This window comes from Lutjanus erythropterus, chromosome 3 (assembly GCF_056507025.1).
Source record: "Lutjanus erythropterus isolate fLutEry1 chromosome 3, fLutEry1.hap2, whole genome shotgun sequence".
Lineage (NCBI taxonomy): Eukaryota > Metazoa > Chordata > Actinopteri > Lutjaniformes > Lutjanidae > Lutjanus > Lutjanus erythropterus.
Window position 1 is genome coordinate 35,105,825 of NC_139319.1, and position 25,308 is coordinate 35,131,132.

The 25,308-nt window shown below is 41.3% G+C and overlaps 1 protein-coding gene across 1 annotated transcript in view; it reads right to left on the bottom strand.

The window, feature by feature from the left end:
* Positions 1-15,255, bottom strand: part of LOC146330393 (xylosyltransferase 1-like) — a 110,509-nt gene extending 95,254 nt beyond the window's left edge. The window contains exon 1 of the mRNA XM_084715930.1: positions 14,895-15,255. Coding sequence (XP_084572056.1) covers positions 14,895-15,188 — 294 coding nt within the window. The 5' untranslated portion in view covers positions 15,189-15,255. The remainder of the gene's footprint in view (positions 1-14,894) is intronic.
* Between the last annotated feature and the right edge of the window lie 10,053 nt (positions 15,256-25,308).

Consider the following 25,308-nt stretch of genomic DNA (forward strand, 5'->3'; position numbering starts at 1 on the left):
GACCACACATCTGATTATATAATTGGCCTGTCTCAGAGTTTGTAAAGTTGAATATCATTACAAAATAAAGTATAATAAAGCCACCCTTGGCCACTCTGAAATATTATCCAGATGTGGATAATACAAAGAAATATCTAACAGAAGCAAACATCCATCAGTATAAACCAGTGGAATCACCACCTGTTTCAAGTGGCAGCAGAGAACTGGGATTATTGGGCAGATTCCCCTCAACTATCCTATTGAGTGTAATCCTAAATCAGAGCTCCTACTTAGAGATGCTTGATAAAACCAGCTCGATCAGTGTCCTGGCAGCATCTTCACCTCTAAATCCTAAACTTCACCATCAGAGGGGAAAATTACAGACCTGATCCCTGCATGCGTGGAGGCCATTTGGACTCAGGTTCGTTTCCAGAAATGGCCTCCAACCACACAGTCGCTGCCAGCCGGGGCCCAAGCTGCACTAACAAGCCTTCAAACCAAACCGGGTTCCCCTGAGGATTACGCTGGGATTTGAGTCGACGTCGGATTTGTGGAGGGGATGAGACGTTTATCTTTTCTTTTTTCCCCCCAACATTTCTTCCTCCAGCTTTCTACTGTCTTGCATATACGTCTGTCTCATTCTCTGCCTGTCTCTATCTCTGTTCCTTTCTTTCTCCTCTCACTTTTTCTCTTAATCACAGATAGAGACAAGTCTTCTGGGCTGTTGGCATTCAGCTCCAGTGGTGAGAAGAAGAAAAAAGGAGGAGGAGGAGGACGAGGACGAGGAAGAGGAAGAAAAGCGCCGCTGTCAGTTCCTCTCCTCTTGCTCCACGGGACTGGAAGGACAAAAGATTTCCCTGACAGGCCGGATCGCCCCTATCTCTGCGCAACCGACGTGTCATCACCCTGTGTCCTCGCCTACTGCCACGCACTTTTCACGCTCTTTTCTCTTTCTGTCACACCCCCACCCCCCACACCCCACCCCCGTCTTATTAGAATAACACAATTCATAGGGATTAGTGTATGGTGTGTTGAGGAGGAGATAGCAAGTCAGTGGCTCATGCCCAGTGTCATCTTTCTGTGTGGGTGTGATTGCATGTTCATGTGCATTTGGGTGTTACACGTGGATCAGCATGTTGCATGTCTGTGTCACGGTACAGCAGCGATTTCAGAGAAATGGGCAATCTGCCGTATGCTTCCCGAACGACAAGGATGTCAAGTGTTTTTCAGTGTGATGTGACCATTACGGTCAAGACACAAACACGCTCCCCGCTGTCTAATGATCCCCTACAGAAGCCCATTCATGGGGAATGCTGCAGTATAGATGCTATAGATATAGTACGCACTGTAATCAAGGCTGAAATCTGCAACAAAAAGGATATATGACCGCTATGACAACCAATCTGACCTGATGGGAATGTGCAATTGCAGCTTCTCATCATGTCACACCTCCATACACCATATGGAGAAAATTCACTTGTGTTCATTATAGAAAAACCATGTAATCCTACCTAAAATACAAGTCTATGCAGAACTGTGTATTGAAACACAATCAATAAAACACTACACTTTTTATTTTATAGAACACGTAAGTTCAAAATCTGAGTTTGGCATGATTTGAAAAGTAATTTTACCTCACAAAACATGGGAGTTGCTGGTCCAGTTTGTTAGTTTGTGTTATTGTGTGTCTTTGGTTTATCCAAAGTATCATATTAAAACACAGAAGTCACACAAAAACACATCATGCATCACATCAACTCCTGTGTTTGGCAGGGTAAAATGACTGATTTTACCTGTGGAGCTTGGTTGATTTGGAGAGAGTGACGTTTGGCTGACATAATAATGGTTTCCCATCAGACAAGGCTGTCTGACGGCCAGGTAAAGTGATGAAAATGTTCTCAATATAGTGTACAGTTAAACTGATATTTATTTTTTTAAAAGTTTTTTTTAAGTGTCTAAAATATGTTTTGTTGCTGACCCTGTCCCCTGCAGTTCATTGCTTAGCTTTTGTGCTGATGCTCCTCTCTGCTTCTCATAACTGAGGGCATGCAGACTGCCATCTACTGTAGTTACACTGGCTATTTGTAAGTGCCTTATACAACACTACATCAAATAATCCAAACTATCCCTTTAAAGCCTCTGAAAACTTGGTTTAAAATCATAAAGAGACACTTGAGTATTGTGGTATTGCACTTCTATAAAGTTGGGAATTTGTGAGAGACAGATTTAAACAAAAAGACTCGTTCAAATCTGTGCAGCAGAGGTCAAGGAATCCTGTTTTTTTAAGGCAATGGTATTAGTCAACATCCAAAACTGCTGGATCCTAGATTTCCCACAAAGCAACTGGATTCTTGACCTGTCCTGGTTGATCTTTCAAAGCCCTTCACCAACTTTAAATTCAGTTTTCTTTGTTCAAATGCAGCTTTTTTCCAGGACAGATTAGGCTCTGAGACACATGCTGTGTGCATGCATGGGCTTAAAAATAAAAAAGCCGATCATACACTACTGAGTCCTTTGAGACTGTGTGTGTGTGTGTGTGTGTGTGTGTGTGTGTGTGTGTGTGTCGAAAATTGTACCTAAGGACTCTTTATCACATCTGAAAACTGGCCCTGGTAGCTGATGATAACTGGAACCAGTATGTTCTGTCACATTAACAGACTAATATATGTATATGTATATATGTATATATATGTATGTACATATATACATATATATATATATATATATATATATATATATATATATATATATATATATATATATATATTCTTTTTATTAAAAAGTTCAGTGTGATAATGATAAATTCAAAAATTATGTAACTCAAGTACAGAGTCTTACAGCAGTTGGCACTGATCTCTTTTTATAAAATACAGCGGATCTATTTAAAGGGATAACCCTGCAACTACTGCACAGCAAGGGAGTTGAGCGATTGGCCTAATAACCCCTCCATATGGTGATGGTCTAGTCCAAACCTCTGTGTGTGTATGTGTGTGCAGCCTTTTAGCTCCACACTAAATATCAACATGGATACCCGACTTCAGATAAAACTAATTCAGCCCCCCCCCCAGCCTCGTCTTCCTATCTCTCTCTCTATGTCTCTCCCTCTGTCTCTCTCTCAGGGCTGTCTGCTAAGCCTCTTACCTATGGGATTATTGGCAACGCTAGGTATTATATAGCTTCATTCATCTGGATGATGCGTTATTAATGTGTTGGGGAATGAAACCATCTGTAACGGCGGCAGAGGATGATGGGAGGATGAGGGGAAGATTGGAGGGGGTGCGAGGCAGGAGAGACGGCTGGGCTGGAGTTGTGGCGATGGTGTTGTGTGTGTGTTTGTGTGTGTGTAGGGAGGGTTGAAACAGAGCGATGCAACTCTAATTGGTGGTAATGGTGAGGTTTGTTTGAATAGACTTGACAGGGGAGAGATGAACAGTAGTTATCATCTTTGATTTTGCAGTTTTACAGATGAGGCATACAAAGGCATCAAGCTGGGCACAAAACACACACAGACACACGGGCATATACGCAGACGGACAGAGGGGAAGGGTAGTAAATTGTGTGTCTGTTTAGCCCCTTTCAGACACATGCACATTACTCTGTAAACGTCCTTTTCTCCCAACTTTGCCCCTTTCAGACATGGCATCTGGATCATTTCCACATTTATATATCTTTTAACGTAATGGGTTTGGGCTTTCAAACATACAGATTAGGGTTGGGCTGATATCACTGATGGCTGACAGGCATCGACCACTGAGCCCTCTACCACTGCAATACCATGCTTTAAAAGCTTTCTGTATTTGAGGAGTTGTCATATAGCAGGGGTTGTTGGCAAAGTTCTGTTTTTCACTTTGCACTGTGCCTCCATGTCCTGTTTATTATTTTCTCATTAAACCTGCCCAGCTTGGCAAACCCGAGACGCTTTTATTTTTCCATTTTCTTACAATCATGTTGTTGATTGTTCATGTTGTTATTTCCACCACTGTTTTCTTGGCTAAGGTTCCTCAATAAAGCCGGCCGGCAAACTGAAGCTTCAGAAGCTGAATACAACTAATGCTACGTTTCCACTGAAAGTACCCAGAACTTTTGGCCCTAGGAACCACTTTTCAAGGAACTAAAAGGTGCCTTTCTGCTTTCTAAAACCCTGTGAGGACAACACAAATTCATCTGCTGATGTATGATGAAGTAACAGGTGTTTTTACAACATCAATGACACCACGTAAAGTGTTTCAGCTCCTACTGGATTTCCTCCTGAACATAAATGCTCAGTAAGATCTGGACATCAACAAAGGTCCATCTGTCCTTTGCCTTCTTCTTTTATTAACTCCACGTTGATGTGTTTAAGTACAACAAACAAAAACCAAGCAGCTGCAGATTTAAAAAAAAATGATGGCTGAAATAAAGTACTTTGTAAAGTACTACATCCTTGAGCAGGGACTTTCTGATGGGTAAAATAACGTCGCTGGAAATTAATTTAGCCTCTGGTCTCTGTGGTAGAAACACAGTTCCTCCAAAGGGAAAGTTTCTGTGGTGGAAAAGCCCCTTTTAAACCCGGCACAGGTTGGATGAGAGTGATAAAATAATGATATCATTTTCTGATCACAAGGCTTCCCTGAGGACACAGTCCTATTCCAGTTCAGTAGACGTTGCCTAACCATAATACAGACAAGTGACAAATTAAAGAAAACACCCGAATAAATGAGAGAGAGAAGCTTTGGCTTTTGCAGTCACCAGCTCTCAACCCAACTGAACACATATTTTGGAGGATGATGTTCTTAACCACCACCATCAGAACATCAAATAAGGGAATGTCTTTTGGTTATGTTTAAATCAAAGTAAAAAAAAATCAAAGCACAAGAGGTCTGGCAAATCAATAACCCTTTGCAAACAGAGATCAATATCACTGTAAAGAAGACCTGTCATTACTCCAGATTTTCTCTTTTACACTGAACGAAACAACACCAGCATAATGCTGCCCTAGTGTGTGACAGTATACTGGCGTTCCAGAAGCAAAAGAGGTGTAACATGTAACACAACAGAACAATTTTACACAGATGTTGATTTGGGATGATGATTTGAATTTAACAGTGGAACAAAACCCGCCCCACACCCGCTATTACATTTTATAAAAAACAGCAATGAAGAATCACAGCACAATTATTCCTAACTTGAACAGTCTGTATGAAAAGGGCTTAAGACAAGGAGCCCTGGAGCTTGTGGCCCTCTGAGGCTTGTGGTGGCCCTCTGACAAACTTTTGTTGATTTTTTTGTTTAATTTGTCAGCCATCTGTAGGTGTCTGTTATGGATAAGCTCTCTGTTGTTCCTCCTCAAACATGACAGGACTACGAAGAATGGAGCTACATTGCTTGTGTGATTACGGATAATTACTGTCAGTAACAAATTTGAAAACAGCGAAAAACGCTCGTCAGAATTTCCTAAAGTAGTATCTTCAAATTGCTTGCTTTGTCCTACCAACACTGTAAAATGCACAATATTTATAGTACAACTATATAAAGCACAGAAAAAGCAGCATATTCTCACATTTGAGGAGCTGGAACCAAAGAATATTTGGTAAAATATGAGATCAAGAAAGAGGAGTGTTCACACATTCTAACTTTGAGATAAAATATAAAAAAACATACTTGTCCATGGCTTCCCGTCCCATTGCAGACCAGTATGTTGAACCTTAACAACAGGACAGAAAATGCTCTCGTACTGACATTTCCAACAACACCTGCCCTGTCCCTCATGACTGCATTACATTCCAGCTATTTTGAAGCAGGATACTGTGCATATTCTGCCAATGTTAAACCCTCAACACACTGTTTGCTATTAACTTGATGATGCAGTTATCCATTTGCCCTATTAAATATAACACGATAATGGAACTTGCTCTACTCTCATCCGCTGAGCAAGAGTCAACATAATTGGCAGGACTGTGTGAGTCATGCCAGTGTGTTTTCTGCTCCCGAGAGTATAGTATTTCCAACATCCTGACACTTGTTGAATAGTTAAAAGGCTGTTCCTCCTTTACACAAAGTCAGCAAAGAGGACAGATGGGGGGGCAGAGAGGGAGGCTGCTTCCTCTGCCGTAAACAGCTTACATGGACACCACAGCGAAGAGGCCTGCAGTACATTCAGCACCTGTACTAGAAGGAGTGTTTCGCAGGAAAGTGTCTGCGTTGTGATGTTTGAGCTGCTATGGATACCCGAACTTTCAGTGTACAAACTATACATCGTCGGAAGTTTTAAGATTCCATACTGACGTTGACATTTTACATAAGAGCAGGATCGGCTCGGCGAAACAGCGCGACGGGGTTTTAATGATATAATGCATTATGAGAATAATAAAATGTTTTTCCATAGCAGCTTTTGAGGGATGGTGTCATGTATACAAATTACACTTCAACATCAAAGTGCCTTGGGTTTTCGATGTGTCTCTTTCAAGTCTGAGGTGCATACTTCTTCCCTCAGATCTCAATATGTTCCCAGCTCTCTCTCTCTCTCGGAGACGAACGGCACTTAAAAAAAGAAGCTTTCTGTCTGTGTGCGAAATCGCAACGACAGATGGATGGACTGATCGGCAGGCAGTACTTTACTTTTCCCTCATTACAGGTTTTACTGAATAACACTTTATTGGTGTAATGATTGGGACGTTTGAAATTTTAAATCACACAGTGCATCTTCTGGGTGTCTCTGGACTGTAATTATGTATGTTCAAAGGTCTGGTTAAAGCAGAATAGCTCACACTCCAAGACGATTTACTTTTGGGGAGTGCCAATTTAACTGCCAATTACAACTGCCGAAGTGGTTTGCTATGATACAAAACCCAGCACTGACAGTGAGTGGCACATGAAATGGCACTGGAACAAACTACTCTGCCAGCAACGCAATGTGAGAAAGAACCGAATCTGAAACACGTGGAAAAGGTGAGAAAGGCGGTTGTGTTGCAAAGTGAATGAAAAAGACGTTCAAGGAATGAAAAATGAGACGGCTGGCACACAGTGGAGCACTTTTGTAATATTTCTTTGTACATATTAAGGCTGTCAAAAAAATCAACTTTAACTGAATAAAAAGTAACACATAAGCGCACACAGCCTAGGCCTAAAATAAGGTTGCAGATTTGACTTTGTTCCTCCGCTGCTTCACTTGAGTGATGTTAAACTAACGTTACTATAAGTACGCTGCATTTCACAACTAACAGGCTTGTTTAAATCCACATTTTTTACCTATGGTGTCTAATCCAAAACACTTTCTGACATTACTTCTCTGACAGTTGCGTGACATGATTGACTGTTCTAGGGCTGAGGAGACATAACTGATTATGAAAATATGTTGATTTGCATATTGTGCATCGACGCATCACTATGAACTGCTATGCAGTAAGACTCGCTACGATCATCTAAACTGTGGGAGTATTGTCCTGTTTACTTTCTGCCAGCACCCAAACATGAAATAAGAGGATTATCAACATGTGGAACATGTTTCTGTTAGTGGAAGTCACTTTAGTTATGAAATTAACATGCAACACAGCTCCTTTTGAATTTAAGGTCCAGTATTTTTCTAATAAGGCATCTGACATAGAGTCTATTAAACAGGGTGGAAATTAAACAAAAATTACAATATGTCACTATTATTATTATTCTATTGTGCTTTATGTGTCGATTTTTCAGGATTATGATTGAATAAAACATTGAAATAGTTTTTGAAATGTATTTTAGGTAAATTAATTGTGGTATAACTGAATAATAACAAAATAATCATTAGATTAATCCATAAATTAATTGGTAGATTAATCGATTAATTGAAAAAATAATCAATAAATTAAACATTTAAAAAATAATCATTAGTTGCAGCCCTAGACTGTTCAATACAGGATACTAGTTTATTCAATTTTACGTTAGCAGAGTGATAAGCAGGTTAGCAGGGTATATAATACAGTGATAGGCAGTAGAACAGGAGTCCAAGACATGTCCTCTTGTGCCTGTAAATTACAAAATCTAGGCCTGGAAGGTCATTCTTGACTGTGAACAGTGTTTACAAAACACTAGTACATTTTCTCACACATACATGTGTTTTAGAGAGGCAGAGGATCTGTTTGTCTGTTTGTCAGTGGCCATGTTAATAATATAGTTTAAAGAGGAGCTGCACAGTTAATTGAAACATTATGAAAATTGCAATATGAATTATATCAAACTAGAACCAAGTCACAGCTTTTTGAAAAAGGAAAACTGTGTGAGAAAACAGCATTATAATGAAGTACTGTAGTGCTGACCTTGTTCTCCAGATAAAAGCAAACATGTTTGTTTTCAGTAAAAATGAAAACTGTAATGCAAAAACTTAAAATTTCAACTAATCGTATCACACACTGCAGTTGCAATTTCAGTCAAAATAATCACAATGTGGCTATTTTACCATATCGTGCAGCCCTAGTTTGTTAAGCCCACTTTCTGCATGTCTGTACTTTCTGTCTGTACTCTATATACTCTGTCAAACCTCTCTGTCATCATCACTCATTCTAAACATCGATATAGTCAATATCACAACACAGCTGTTGACAGCTGTTCAACGTATTATGAGCCACAATCAAAATTCATACTTGTTCAGTTGTCTAACAACACAAAAAAAGTTAAAACTCCAAACTGAGATGCTAATTTGCATGAAATATCACAGAACCTCTGACGAAATATGGTGGAACCTCCCTTTACACATAACAGACTGTTTAATTTGTACAGGATTAAGATCACAGATGACCTCTGCAGTTACAGCACACACACACACACGATACTAGAGGCCCCATACAAAATAGGACAATACAATGAATTCTGAATTCGGCCACATTGGGGTTTGGAAATGCCAACAAACTGGCGTACGATGATGTCATCAGTGCAACATCATGATGGACGATGATATCGTTGCTGGGTCTAAAAGGGTCTTCATCTCTGTTCCGCATGTCTGTAACATCCATAACACGACATAGAGATGAAGTGCAATGAACAGCGGTTACAGCTTCTTCTTATTTTCACTTGACATCAAAAAATAGAACTGAGGCAGAAACTAACCACTTGGTTTGTTCCCACATTCAAATTGTAGTCTGAACTTCGGTTCAGAGCTATGCCATTAGTCCAATCATTAGATACGCCTGTACAACCCCCTCATCACAACATGTGTCGTAACACTACATGCCAATTCAAAAAACAGAAATTGGAAGAAAAAAAAGGACACACAATTGGCTTGTTACTATAAATATGTATGTGTATGTGGGTGTGTTTGTGTGGAGCTGCTTCCCTGCATTTACGTCTGTACATACATAATTGGGGTGTTTGTGTGAGTTCTGGTCTGTGTGTGTGTATGTGTGTGTGTGTGTGTGTGTGTGTGTGTGTGTGTGTGTGTGTGCGTGTGTGTGTGTGTGTGTGTGTGTGAGTCAGCACTGTGATCATGGACACAGTGGGATGAATCATATTGTGGTTGTGGTGGTGGCTGGAGAACAGACTGGTAGCAACAATAGAATTCAGTAAAGCTCCAAAATGCAAAACATATGTAGAGCGCTTTGTTACTTGTACTGCACATGATTACAATTTAAAGAATAATTCCCAGCTCGACTGGAGTGTTTACTCAGTTATTTCATTTTCAGTCCCTTTAATGTTAATTCTGACAGCCTTTAACAAACAAGTGCTCATTTATTCTCATTAACTCCTGAAAAACTGCTTCAAAGACTTTGATCACAGAATAAGGAGCCACCACTGTATGAGAATGAGACGCGTTATTTTAAGTTACATAAGAACATGAATATCAGGCTTTTTACGATCACATAAGGGAACCCCCCACAGAGATATTGAGACAAGAGTTGGAGACTTCCACTTTTTGTTTCTCTAAATTCTGTTTCCTTCTCCAACACAGAGAGTAGATCCTCTGTCAGTCACAAACTACTGAGGTAACCTTAAATTAGGTCTGCAGCAGAGCCAAGGGGACCACTGCAGGAAAAAACTGAGATGAACATCTTTATATAATGTATAATATATTGTGGTTAAGCTTGCCATGTATATTATCACCGTACAGTGGAACCGTGTAGAAAAAACCGAGGTAAATGTGCATTGTCAGATGGTTTCTGATGCCAACTTTGCCATAGAAGACCATTAGGAAAACTCAGTGCAATGGAAAACGTGTACATCAGAGGTAATGTTACGTGTAATACCATGACTAATAGGGAAACTCTTTACAACATGTGTGTGCTGGACACCCGCTGGGCACGCGGGGATCATGACAGTATATGACTACCGCGGCAGATGGAAAGAAAGTGCTGACGACCAGATGTGAAGCTCAGAGCCAAACGCTTTTCGGAGCTTTACTCAGTCTGCTGCTGGAGGTAGATTGGTTTAATTCTGGCACATTAACAGTTTTTCACATCCATCACCAGCGCCGCCTTAATAAGCACCTATTAATAATAATTGTGATGCTATCTTCTGTAATAAACCGATGTCAGGCAAAACAAGACAGACTAATTAATAAGTGTAGAAATTTCTGATGGGGACTCTGCAACAGGTAGCCACTGTGTGTGAAAAGACTTAACTCACAGCCAGTGATGGGAATTAACAAAGTCCAAATATTTTGTTATTGTACTCCAGTGGATTTTTCAGGTATATGTTCTTTACATATTTTTACTTTTCTTACCTACATTTTAAAGAATAAATCAGTATTATAATTTATCATAAAATGACCATGATATGTCATAAGAGAATAAGGAAGCAAGCAAAGTTGAAATACTCGCTTCTCTGACAACAACTATACAGTCAGTCATCAAACAATATGTTAGTGAAGTCTGGCAGCAGTAAAGGCAGGCAGTCACTGAACTCCAACTGCAGAGTGTGTATTTTCGGAGCTGTGGGCTTCAGTTTTTAGGATAACAGGCTGAACCTTACATTGACAGACAACTGACAGTTATAAAAAGCTGATTAATGTGGTGTAGGACTAATCCTTACTTGTTATTGTGATGTTATTGAGCTTCCTTGTGTCTGGGGAGGAGGGGGCGGTGGGAAACAACTCACTTCAACCATAGATCGTAAATTAAATAGGATCTCAACCTTTTTAATACACAGTCTACGGCTCCAACTCGCTTTGTGTTTTTCAGTACTCATTTTTGGACGAGCAATTGCTACATATTGCTTCTTTAACATGTGCGTGTGAGGGGAATCATCCATTACTTTTATTTTGCATCACAGCGCGCTGCCTTCCCAACATCAAGACCGATTCCAACCTAAATGGAAAGGACGATAACACACAACGAGTCCTCTGTGTATCCAACAGTGCATATCAAGCACAAGCACGACAGACGTTACAAGATGAAAACGATGTCGACCACGGAGAAAAAGCGTCTTGTGAATCTGTCAGCTGCCTGTGAGAGGCTTTTCAGCTCTGCAGGACTGAGTTTTAGACCCAGAAGTGCCCAGGCCTTGATTCAAAGAACTTTGAGAAGCAGCTTCTGCTGAAGCTGAACAAGAGATTTTGGTAGTCCTAAAGAGATGACAGAGTTTCTAACAAAAGAAAAGAGGCTGAATTAGACCTGAAGTGTGTTCTCCTGTTGATCATTATGTTTCCAGCTCTGCTGCTGACATTGAAAATTGATTTGCACATTGGAGCAAAGTTAATGCTCATTATTTTCAGTGTGTATTTTTAAATTTTACTTCAAGTTACAATGGTTTAGTAGTCCTCCAATTACATTGATATGACCTGAGCTTCAGGTAGCTTTGTACAGACACAGCTGGAAGAAATGTCCTTCAGAGGGTGACTTCTTACTTTTATACTCTGAGTGCATTTCAGAGCCTTTCGCTTTTACTTGAGTAAAGAAGTTGAATCAGTACCTCTGCTTTGGCCAGAGTCTTTTTTACATGGTTGTAATTGAGTAAAGATTGTGTGTAATTTTGTCACCTCTGCTCACAGCGAACACTGCACCATTCAAGAGATTATATCCAGATATGAGGCAGTGGAGAGGTGAACAACAAGACGAGATTAGAATAGAGATGAAAACATCTACGCTCTCTTGCAGACACAACAGGAGACAAACACTAATGACAACTGTAGCTCCTGCCTGCTGGGATGACACATCCGCAGCTATGCATAATGTTTCCAACCAACACAAGTTATTACATAGAAATTCTGCTATTGTCATTCTGGAGCTTCTGGCTCCTTCTATTCTGGATCAAAGTGCTGCTCTCCCCTCTCTCTCAGGCGTGGTGCCTCATATAGCATCAGTTGGCACTTATGCGTCACCCTTAGGCTGGACAACTCTGCCTTGCCAAGTCACACACACACACACACACACACACACACACACACACACACACAAACACACACCACCCACAAGGGGAGAAAGAATGAAAAGGCGGTGATTAACCAGTTGAGGGAATGCATGATGTGACCGAGGGCGACCAGTTGAATGTTAAGAGTCCAGGGGGCCACAGAACTGCAGAGAGGGAGCCGACAGTGTGACAGGCGGGCAGCAGGCGAGCTGACTGGCTGGTGGACTGACTGGCATACAGGCTGTGTGAAGTGCCTCGAGGCGATGGGGATGAAAGGCTTTCTTTAAAAGGTCACGGGTCCAGATCCGCTGTGTGTTTTAATAGCGAAACACATTTGGACAAATCGATGTTGACGCAGCTGAATAGGTTCTGACACAACTGAGCCACACTTCCTGTTATGTCACCGAATTACTCATTTAAGTACAATCCTTATAGGAATGTTGCAGTAATCCAATACAGCAAATAATAACATTACCTTGAAGAGTTTCAATATGAACTCACTAATAAGTACCACAGACACACTTCGGGTCCCTGCAGGACTATTAGAGGGATACTTTGCTACAGGATTCTCCATCTGTCCAAAAATAGACTCAGATACAACCCGTCCTCAGCATGACTTTGTACTGTGGAGATGCCGGCAGGTGGGACAAACAGTCCTACCAGATGAAGTGAGTGAGTCACTGTAAAATCTGCAGAGGAGACAGATGATACAGTGCACGGCTCCCAGTGACTGACTGAGCGCAGAGGCCACAGTGTATCATGCTACATCAAAGCCGGTTATCTACTGGTGGCACGGTGGCTGAAGTGTAGGCTCTATACTTGAATGGCTGGCAGCTTTGTGAAGGGGAAATCGCTGCACGCTTGCCAGGAACAACCGCGTCCAATTTCTTTGGGGCAGCCTAAGTGCTTGGGAGACCACGCGAACAAGAAGCCCAATTTTGCAAGAATTTAATTCCAGACACCAGGTTGTGGAAATTAATCACATGCTGCACTGAAAAAGGCACCGCACAAATACAAAAATCTGTTCGGCGTGGAGCCTCCGGGGCATGGGGAGCAGTCACCAGAGTCTACAAGTAAACAATTGGATTTTTTGGAGGGAGAGACAATTATTACATTTTCAAAGAGATGGGGATTTTAACAATAGCAGAATTTTTTAACATACATACAATACTAGCAGGGCTCAACAATAAGGACTGCCTACTTGCCCGATGCAAGTAAAATGCCATGCCGGGCAAGTAAATCTGGTAACTCACTTGTCTGACTATTTTCATAATCCATTAATAGTTACAGTAATTTTTCATGCAACCTGTCAAATATGGAGATTTCCCACTTCTATTTGTGTATTATCATATTAAACTGGATATCTTCGGGTTCTGGACTGATAAATAGAGACATCAGACCTTTAACTGTAAAAAAAGAAAAAAAAAGAAAAAAAAACTTAGGCTTTTTCTCTACTTTCTGACATTTTATGGATGTTGCAGACTTAGTTTAAAGATGACAATTAACTTAATTAATTAATCCTGAAACCTGAATAGAACAAAAAACAATACTTGCTACATCTTTCGATCCCACATAAAAAGAAAGTAAGTCATATGGGCACACAAAATAGAATACATATTTTTCTTTTTTCTTTAAATTAACAACTTGCGCACTGCTGATGGTCCAGAAAAAGTCACTGAACACTGTTTGGTTTTGCTCCAAGCCCAATTTCAGACAGAAGAATAAAGACTAAACTGAACCAAGCTCTTAAATGAGCACTTAGATTTTGTCTTCTTTATAACTTATATACTTAAGATACTACCAAATGTTTATTCTGTATTGTTTTAAGCATGTGGTATTTCAAAAGTATTGATGTAATGGACACAGTTCCACAGGCTAACTTTAACTTAATTTACTCATGTTCATCCATCTTGACCTCTCATGTTGCCACTACCAATAAAACTCTCTGTGTTCTCCCAAACAGCAGATGACTCTAATCTTTGTGCACTCATCAAACAGAACTCTACAAATTGGGTTATGTTTCACTTTGGCCTTGTTCAGACAGTGCTGCTGAGCCATGCAGCTCCTGTATTTGACTTAAAATGCCAAACAGACCGTGACAGTTACAGGCTACAACCCCTGCCAGTGACTCTGCCGCTGTTCGGGCACCTCCTCGGCTACTATCTTATGAAAGGATTTGCCCTGCCATGCTCATCATTCCGCCCTGGAGTGAGTTCACATTTCACACTCGGCTTTGGCATTTAAAAAAAAAAAAACCTGGAGTCTGGACAGGAGCGCGTTCATTCATTCAAACGGCGCAGTGTGTCTCCTGTCCTCGGCAGGCGTTCAGCCGAGGATGCTCTTCTTCCCAAGCAGTCAAAAAAACAGGGGCTTGCTTCAGACGTCCGATCATTTCCCTACGAGGCAGCCAGCCTCGGTGCAAGTGACAGCAAGCAAACATTCATTCATTTTGAGGCCCGGCTGTGTGCTTGTCTCACACCAAAAAAAAAAAAAAAGCGCAAACTGGAGATGTTTTGACCTGCCTGCCAACCTATTCAGGCTTCATCCCCAGCGAGACAGTCTCTTTTTTTTTTTACTGGGATATGATATGAATACATGGGTATCGCCTCTGTCTGTCTTACCGGCTGCTGTATGTGACGAGACGTCCCCTTCCCCGGCGGAGGAAGATGCTGCCGCTGCCGCTGCTGCTGCTCCTGGACCCCGTGCTGGAAATAGTCGCTGCCAGCGGCTTTGTTGCCTGCGACCCGGTCCCTCTTCTCCCGCACGCTGGAGCCTCCGTTTTCCCTGTCTTCGCCGGAGTCGAGGCTGCTGAAGTTCCACACGATCAGCGTCTGCACCAGCAGCACCGTGAGGGCTGCGATCAGGGCGGACCGCGACCGGCGGGCCAACCTGCGAGCGCACAAGCCGCCAACCATCTTCGCACCGGAGCTGCTGGAGGAGCGTCTGTGGCTGTGCTCTGCGCAGCGCGACGGGAGGAAGGAGTGGAAGTATAGAGGGAGGACGAGGAGGAGGAGGAGGTGGTGGTGGTGGTGAAGAGGGAGGGAGGGAGGCTGAGCTTTACGGTGGCGGAGGCGAGGAGGAGCGTCGACAAGGAGAGGCACAGGGCCACCGTGTGGTGAAACTGGGCGAGAGGATGTTCAGGATGCTCCAGGCTACTGAAAGACTCACTGTCTGTTCTTTAAATTGTACCCGGAGTGTTCATCTTTCCAAGAGGGGATTCTGATAATGACCAAGTACCTGCAAATGTTGAAATTTGCAATTCTCATCATACATCATTATTCCACGGTAGGAAGAGGACAGCAGTATTACTGGGCCTCCAGGGTCTTTTGACAGACATGCTGATCCCAGCTGGGGTGTAGCCAGGAATTCTGCATCTCCTGATATATAATGTTGCCTTGGGCACCTTTGAACTAATTCAAACCTCCCAATGAAATTGTCGTAGTGCTTCTCTAACTTTGGAAAGATTATCTCCATTTTACACCCCACTTTCTGGATCCCAGCAGGAATCCAGCAGGGGAAATTCCTTCACTGCCTCCCATGTTACAGCTGTGTGGTGGAGCCATCCTCCAGGTTACTGTTATGGCTGGATTACACTCCCAAATGGACACAGACAGGGACAGCTGTGCACACCACGCTCTCACTCCTAACTCGTCAGATGCGAATGGTTTGTCACCGCCCTTCCACGACTTACAGAGACGCTCGCAGTACCCGAAAGCTCTGTGCTGGGTTTTTCAAATGACTTCAGTGTAAACCCACTGCTGCATGAGATGCTCCAGGCTGCTGATGTAGTACAAAGAGGGAGAAAGTTCAGGTGGATGGATGGCTCAAACAAACACAGGACTGTCCTGTGTGAAACCAACCTGTAATTTAAAGTTGAAAGGCACATGACATTACATGACATTTGTCCTGTGACCTTTTCATGCTTGAACCTAACCATACTGACACTGTTTCACAGTGTTAATCACAAGTTAAAACTGAATTTCTGGCCATTTCAGATAAGGCACTAAAGTGTGCTTCAGTATCAGACGCTGAAGGGCACTGACAAAACTGTTGCTATGTAATGAGTTGGGATCAGAATAGGTTGTATTTACTGGTGTCCACTTGGAGGACACATTACACACACATGCATCTGTCAGACTGGCATCTGTAGTCACCATGTCAACAAATCCATCACAACAAATTGAGGGTACAAAGATGTCTGCATAGCTCTGACTAGGAAACTCAGATTTTACTGAAACCTCTGATATACCTGACTTGGACCTTACTGTCAAAGTATAGTATGCAGGGTTTGTTGGTTTCTCTTGTCAATGCATTGTCAGCTCTTTGCCCTATAGCTGAATGAACAAGAGAGGGAGAGAGACCACAGCGGTGGCTGAGTGAGCTACAGAATGAATGAACAGAGACAGCGGTGTTAACAAAAACAAAGCAGTGAATCAGAGAAATAACATGTTATTTTTGGATTTTTTCACAGTGGTTACGTTCTAAAGCACAATGCCTGATTTTGTACGAATGCAGCCGACATGCATCTTCATCCTGTTGCTGTGTCCTCAGTCTGTTCTTCCTCTGTGTGTGTATGTGTGTGTATCTCTCTCTGCAGCTCTCACAGACAGCGAGCAACCTGCGCACTGTTATTGGCTGGGAGCCACACACCTCTGCTCAAAGGTCGATGCCCAGAAACATGTCGAACACACCAAGATAAGAAAATTGAGAGGGATTATTTTTATGTGAGTCTATACATTGTTTTAATATACTGGATATAGCTTTAATAATGCAATGTGTCTGAAAACAAAACAAATACAGATGCCTCACATCAGCCAAATACAACGTTCAATGTAATTAAACCCATATTTAATAGAGGTGTTTGATTGTTAATCCACAGTATTTTAATCCTCAAATGACACAAGAGAGACAGAAATACATGTATAGTACAAAAGAACAGACAGTGAAATTCAAACAGACAATTTAAATAAACAATAGACATTAGTTCCACATTAAAGAAAACAATTACAAGAGGCATTTAAAGTGACGGTGTATGATGTTTGAAATCTCCGAGAGGAATGAGAGATTTGAATCAATTAATTAACAATAAATGAATAATTAATTTTGAAGTGTGTTACTGGGGATGGGAGGGAGGGTTTGTATAAATGTTTCTTCTGGAAATACTTTATAATAAGTTAATTGTGATATTGTGGTACAACTTAAGTCAATATGCCCTGTGAGGTGACCTTATGTGGACATGATTAAAGGATAGAGGTACATGAGCTCATACTAGGTGTGGAAATAGGACACATTTATTACTATATACTGATATAAAATAACCCTCTTCAGAGGATGGCTCCACAGTTTTGCATCTAATCCACAGAAAACAAATTCTTGCAACTGAAGCTTAGCTGGTGACGAGGGAATACAACTAAAACAGCGATGATATGGTTTCTTCCACGGTGGTCTCTTTGAATGTGTCTCTGAAGCTTACATAGAACCATTGGCAGGCTTCATCACCTCACTGGCAAATCAGTGTAGGCATATAAGACATCTTGGCCTCCTGTCCAATTCAATAAAGCCATCGTATTTCTTTACTTTAGTTACCCGTTTACTTTGTTTTGTTGCCATGACCAGTCGTTTTTAAAAATCTGTCGATCTTGGTAACTTTGGATCTCTGACTCAGGCTGACTTTACAATGTGAAACTTGCATGCAACTAGTTTTAGGTTACAAATTGTATGACACAATTTATATGTAACTTGACATTTACACGCAACACAATTTAATTGTTTATTTCACTAGGAAAATTAATAAATAAATTGCTCTTTGTTGCCACCCTCTGATAATGACTGTGATTCTCATCAAAACTTTATATTAAAGCATAGCTATAACTTAGCTCGCAGAAACATTAGCCACATGCTAACTACAATGTAAACTAATTTGATCATATATTTATTTTTATGAGAATAATCTCCTTCTGAAGCATCCAAGAGACCATTTTCTCATTATTTGTTTTATTGGTGATAATAAGCTGTTGTCAGTAAAAAAAAAATTGTTGGAATGATATTGCATCATCATTTGATGTCATCATTCTTACACGTTATTTGCATTTTGATTACCTGTTGCATGAAACTACTTTCACAAAGCTGAGAGTTTTTCGACTGCTCCCTGTTCCACAGGGCTTCACGGCATGCAATGCAATTACTGAGTTTCACTTGAGTTTTCAACCAAGTAAAGTTGGGTGAAAGTTTCACCATGTAAAGCCAGCCCCTGTGCATTGTTGTTTCCACAGTAACGGGTGACTTGTGCCTGACCAGTGGGAGTGAAGATTTTGAGTTACAGTTTCATCAGATTAGAATGTAATAAATTTTAGATTTAAACATTTTCAGTATAAGTATATACCTTACATGACAATTTAAGTGAATCTGAAAACTTTCCATTGACCTTCAGAGTGCCATGGACCCCTGAGCATCCCCTGACCCCACTTTGAGAGTCACTGGCACAGTGAAAGACACCTTGAAAAATAATCCGACGACAGAAAAAGCTGAAGCACGTCCATATTTGATGCTTAAGCCATTCATCAGAATTATCAGTCTTAGCCTTGACCACGCATGGTAATTACAACAATAACTCCAATAAATCTTAAAATGATAATTTCATTCACACAGGAGACTGTCTCGCACTTTCTGAGAGTTTGTGTAGGAAGCTTCATAAATAACCCTGAAGTCCTGCTCTGAGGTGGGAACATTTTCAGTCCAATCAAACTTTCAGCTCAATTCTTTGGAGTGATTCAGAGATGCTTGTTAAAAAAACACTTCCTGAACTCCATTCACATGCAAACTCCATGAGTAATAGGAAGGCAGATGCGCAGCACAACACTTCACCTACACCAAGAGGGTAATTTTGGTTTTGCTTCTCAGTTTGTACAGTAGCAGGAACACGTCGACGCTGTTGATCTTAAAACCGTGGACAGTTATAAAATGAATAAGAAACACTCCTAAGAATAATTTCACACTTTGACTTATGAGTCAAAAAATGCTTCACAAAAGTAGGGCTTAGGCACTTTGGATGAAGTGCTAAAATAAACGTATAGCTATATCTAAATCTGTGATTCAAGTACTGACGGCAGTGACTGCTGAGTGTTGTAAAATAAGGACTGAAGTGATGTCGTCCAAAAATGCCCTCCCTCAAGCACAGAATCAGCCAATCGCAGTCCTCCAAAGGTTACGTGTCAGGGCTGCATCACACTATTCATCATGATTTAGTGCAAACCTCCAAAAGCCCACTCATCACCCATCATATCCAGGGTTACATATTCTTCAATATATTGATGGACAAGAAAGTTTATTCTGTGTGATGAGATATTTCTCCACAATAATCATTATGTAAGGCACTCTATTTGGAGTACTCTCTCTCCCTTTTTCTCTCTGTTTTTTTATAGTTCTGTAAATTTGTTTTTCTGATCATTTATAAATATGTGTGGTCAATCTGTAAACTGAGGTGATCTGCGTTACAAGATACAATAGATTTATTCATCATTATATAACAGGTTTGTAAAATGAGCTTTTGATGTAGATCCCTCTTTGCTACTCAAACATAAAAACAAAACAAGACACAAAATTACAAACAGAAGATTGTTTGAAGAGATGAAGATAAAAAAATCATAGATATAAAATAACCTATTTGACATTATGGAGTGCTGAGGATGAATTAAGCACTCTCACAGCCCAGGGGAGGAGGCTGCTCTTCAGTCTGGTGGTACAGAGGTGGATACTTCTGTATCTCTTGCTAGGTGGCAGCAGGGTGAACAGGCTGTGGTTGGGGTGGATATCGTCTTTTAGGGAGTTTTTTTGTACATCAGGGACCCTGACCCCGATCCAAGTACACTTGACCCCAGAGTCCAGTTTGTTTGATTAGCATGAACACTACATACCACACTCAGACACAGTTCATTGATCCGTGCTGGAGTGCACCTGTTGTCCCGAGCTTCAGGTGTGAAAGCTAACTGTACCAAAACAAGTGGAATTCTTGTGAGATCTCACGATTGGCAGGCTTTTCTACACCATATCAGCAACATGACCAAATGCCGCTGGAATCGGGCAGAACGACATTGCTAATGTAAAAGTTGACCGGGGAAGGGGAACCAATCGTACTCAGGCATGAAGCAATCATACCTAATATGAAACACCCTTAGTATTCTCAGGGCTCTGCACACACTTCACCTCTTCGATATCACTGATGCTCGTTAGATGGGTACCAGTGATGTTCTGGACCATTTTATTGACCCGCTGTAGAGTCCTCCTGTCCTGGGCAGTGAACATCCCATGCCAGTTTGTGATGTTTCCAGTCAATCATGCTTTCAATTGCTCCTCTGTAGAAGTTAACAAGAACTCGGCACAGGGAATTTGTCTTCTTCAGTGTCCTTAAGAAGTACTGCTGTTTCTGAGCCTTCTGAGTGGAGATGTGACATGTCCATGACAGGCTCCTTGTAATGCTGAGAGTATCTGATTGTATTGACACAAGTCAACATGCAATGAACTCGAGTTCGCTTCCTCATGTTTGTTGAATATTCCCAGATGATAAATTAGCTTACAGCTATCTAACTTAACCACCAACAACTAGATTGATGTGGCACAGAAGATCATGGTGAATTGTGGGATACACTGAGCCCCAAATATTACTTTCACAATGTATTGTTATACAGGAAATGTCCATTTGAGAGTACTTGGCTGGCCTTATATAAAGACATGTGAGCTCAAGAAAGACAACAAGTGTGGGTAAGTGTATGACAGACTATTTAACTTTTATCAACTTCATGTTGTCATGCATTTCCAAAACTTATTTTAGACATGGGAAAGTGCGTGGGTGACTCCAAACTCCTACATGCTGAGAATAACTGGTAAAGGTGAAAGTGCATAAGATTTGGGGGGATTGGATTGGCAGAATATGGCAAAAATGGAATATAATATTCAAGTATGTATTGTTTTTTTGGTGAATAATCACCTGAAAATAATAATTGTGGTGTTTTCTTTACCTTAGAATGAGCCCTTTACATCTACAAAGGGGTGCAGCTCCTCTTCCATGCAGGCCGCCATGTCTCACCTCCATATTTCAGAGTCAGGGACAATTCTCTGTGAGTTCATCACTACAGCCGTACTTGCATGGGACTAGTATTACCTGTGGAACTTAAGTAATTTGTAATAATTGTAGATATTGTCTGTGATCCTAATTCTGCCCATGTACTGTATATTATTTGTAAAGTAAAAATTCCACTGCATATTACCTACCATAAAAAGTGAAAAGCAAAGTAAAAGTGATTTAGGATTTTATTTTTTTTACCATCAGTTTTTTGTTTTCTAGATAACTGAGGAAGTATGAAAAATGATTGTGATTCATATGTTGACCAGCAGTCAACAGATGTGCTGTGAAATGGGCTATATTGACATTTAAAATAAGTAATGATGACAGAGAAGGTTAGCTGCAAATGTGTATATGCTTTTAACACATCCAGAAAGTGAGCAAAACAACTCTAAACAGTGGTGGACTCAAACTTTCTCAGGAGCAGGGGTGACATACATAAAAAGGGACCCAGCTGTATGCAGTGGGGCAACAGCGCGCCGGAAGACATGATGCATTTATGGGGAAATAGTTACAATCCCATTTTATATTAGAATTGTTTTATTATGTGATATTAAGTGCAATATCTGCTACACCTCTGCAATAAAAACACACAGCAAACAATTAAATATCTAACCATTTTGAGGCACATAGAGGCCAACTAATTTTCTAACATGAAGGGTAGCCTACAGGGCACCTTCTCATATTTTTTCCACTGGAAGGGCACCGTACAGCACTTCATCATGTGGTCTCGGACACTGGGCCAGGCTAGAGGACATTTTATTATGGTTTTATTTTCCATAGTGGAAACCAAGAGGGCACTTTTGCAACATTTTTTAGAACATGGGGGCATCTGAGCTGAATAACGAAGGTGGCTGCTGAAGAACAGACACTCCACTGTGGAAACATCAATGTTACGCAGATCATTGACCAGGAGATAAATCTGTATAATCAAAGAAAATACAGACTTTACTTTTTTCATGTGAACGCGCCGCACAAAACACAGACATGGGGGGTCATTTCTAAATTACACGAGGTCCCCTTGTAATCGTAGTCCCATGTGAACAGGGCTAAACAGTGATAATTATTTGATGTATTTTTTTTATATAAAAAACATTTGTGCAGCTTCAAAGCCTCGACACACCACGCCTGTATCACCCCCCCGAGGAGGCTTTGAGTGACAGGAGTGACACTGTGATGAAAAAGACTCATCGATCTACAGGTTTTGAGCCTGCTAACGTTAAAGCTCCGCCCGCTGTAGCACTGGTTTGCCTAATCACTCAGAGCAGACACCTGTCTGATGTCGAGGTTGTAGCTTCATCCGCCTCATATTCAAACAAGAAGTGAAGCTTTTAATGAAAGCTGCTGTGAGGGGAGTGTTTTTCATTTACCAAGATCTGACACACAAGGGATGGTTACATCAGACTATTGGTAAATGAAAGAAGAGACTGCCTACTCCAAGCATTTATCATGTTTACTCTGTGGTGTTGAATAAGCAATTTAGCTTTAGGCTACTAAAGTCTGCAGATGGGATAAATGATTATTAGCCAACAAAACAAGCCAAATTTAAAGAGGTTTGAAGTGACTGCAGAAGAAAAAAATTGAATTCATGTGCTCTCTCTTACATTTGTTCCTTTGTTTGATGTTTAAAGGTAGGCCTTGGCTAACTGCTTATGACAATCCGAGGCTCAGAAAGCTTTGGGACACAGGATCCAGTATTATTTAACACAGAAGAAAGAGAATACACTCAACACTTCATTTAATAATGCCGAAGAAATGCACAGACACTCTCATGAAAGCTGTTCATGGTCAAAGCCATTTTTGTCTTTTGTTTCTGAGCAACAAGCCATTGAGGTGAATAAATAAGATTGTAGACCTGAAACAGACAGTAGATACAGCTTTCTGACACATTGATAGCTGGTTTTATGCTGAATGGCAGGCAAAATAAGATAATTGGGGGCAGAGAAGAGAAGAAAATTGCTGGATGCGAATTTTGACACCACACAAAGTTTTGCATATATCAAGTCTTGGATTGGGAAGTCAATTATATAGTGTAGTGGTTGCTGAAACACAGAAAAAGAAGTCATCATTTTGAGCACCACATTGTGGTTTTCATCTTCAGGAATGCCTCGTCTGACACGCAGACAAAGCATATAATGCAAAGCCCAAAACAACAGCTCTGTTGGAGACAAAGGCACATATTTCTGTGGGAGCGCGAGCTGCTGACCTCGTGGTTCTCCATTTGACACGGCAATTAGACATTCCTGACATTTTAAGAATTACACAAGGGCTTTTTTTTTTTTTTACGATAGTTGTTCATTTTCGGCTTATGCTCATCCCCGCGCACTTCTCCCCATCAAAGAGTCGGAACGAGAAGTGATCGAGAGCGTCTACCCAAACTTTAGTGAAATGAGGGGGAGCAATTTGTTCATGTCAGCCGTTTTATCATTCAGCAAGGTAGACAGGAACATAATGCTGCTAGATTGCAGCACTTGTCACAAAGAAGGGCTGCTCAAGTATTCTGTCATCCATGTTCAAGTGTTTAATCTGTATTCTCATCATACAGCTTTCTTAAAGTATTTTGAATTGCAGCACAAATTATTAACTTGGTGGTATTTCTGCAGGCAAACAGAGCCAATGCTGCAGAGATAAGGCTGCAGACAGATAAATGTTGCGTTGAATTTCAAAATGTCTTCATATGCTCACAGACACTCCAAAGATATTTGAGAATCTTATAAATGATAATTTTCTCTCTTCATCAGGGAGGAGTGAGGGACAGGAGGACGGAGGGAGACGGAAAGAAATGTAAAGTTGTTAATTATGACAGAGATGAGAAGGAGGGAGACAGGGACGAGGGAGGAGACGCATGTGCTGCCGTTAATGAGAGCAAAATGAAAGGAGAGCGATGAAGAACGGTTAAAAGACTAAACTAGATGTAATTGGAAAGCAGGGGTGAAGTCAGAAAACGCGAGAGAGGATGGAAAAACATAATCAAAGCATGGCAAGTGCGCCTATAGGTCTGCTAAATTAGCAAAGAGCCAAAGAGAGACAGATGAGGGGAGAGTCAGAGGAAGACAGAGAGCAGGAAAACAAAAGCGTTTATGAGCTCAATGTAAAGATGATTAAAGACTCAGAAAAGGAAAATAAAATGAGACGGAGAACAGCCCGTGCTCCTCTGGCAGCACAGCCATGTCTTCCTCTCTCATTAGCTGGAGCTCTGTTGCTTTGGGGACCGAGTGGGCCGACTGTCGCCACGACAATGGTTACCAGTCCCTGCGGCAACAAATGCTGATTTTAATTAGAGCCGACCTCTTTGTCACTCAGAGAGACAGACACACACAGACATCGACTGACCAGAGTTACTCGCTGGGAGATTTGAGCGGGCGCGCAAAGCCGTCCTCACAAACACCAGGGCCCGAGTCTTCTGAGGCACGGATGAGAGACAGACAGCGAGGTGGAGAGGAGAGACAGATGAGCAGCCAGCTGGTGGAGTGAGTCCGGGACAGGAGGGAGAGGAAGTCGGTAGGGTAGGCTCTGCACAACATGACTGTTGAAGCCTTAGGCGTCCTGCTGTAGGACACTCTCATGCATTCAGTGTTTTATGTAATCAGGCAGCGTGCTGACTGGAGTGCAGTAGAACACAGTGGAACACAGCAGCAGACAGGTGTCCTTGACAGCGATGCCCCTGGGGGACCAGAGGGAGCCTTTTTTCTCCCACTGTGATACGACAAGAGACTAAAGCAGCAGCCGGGGTTCGTACATGGCTGATGCTACTGAACTCACAGGAAGGGAGGAAGAAGTGTTGAATTTTTTATGTAACTGTAAAGAGTTGCCAGAAAGTTCATGCAATGTTTAAGCTGTTATAATATAACCAGAGCCCAGGGCATAACTAATCTGTACCGCCGGTGTCAAAGATTAAAAATGTCACACCTGAAGAG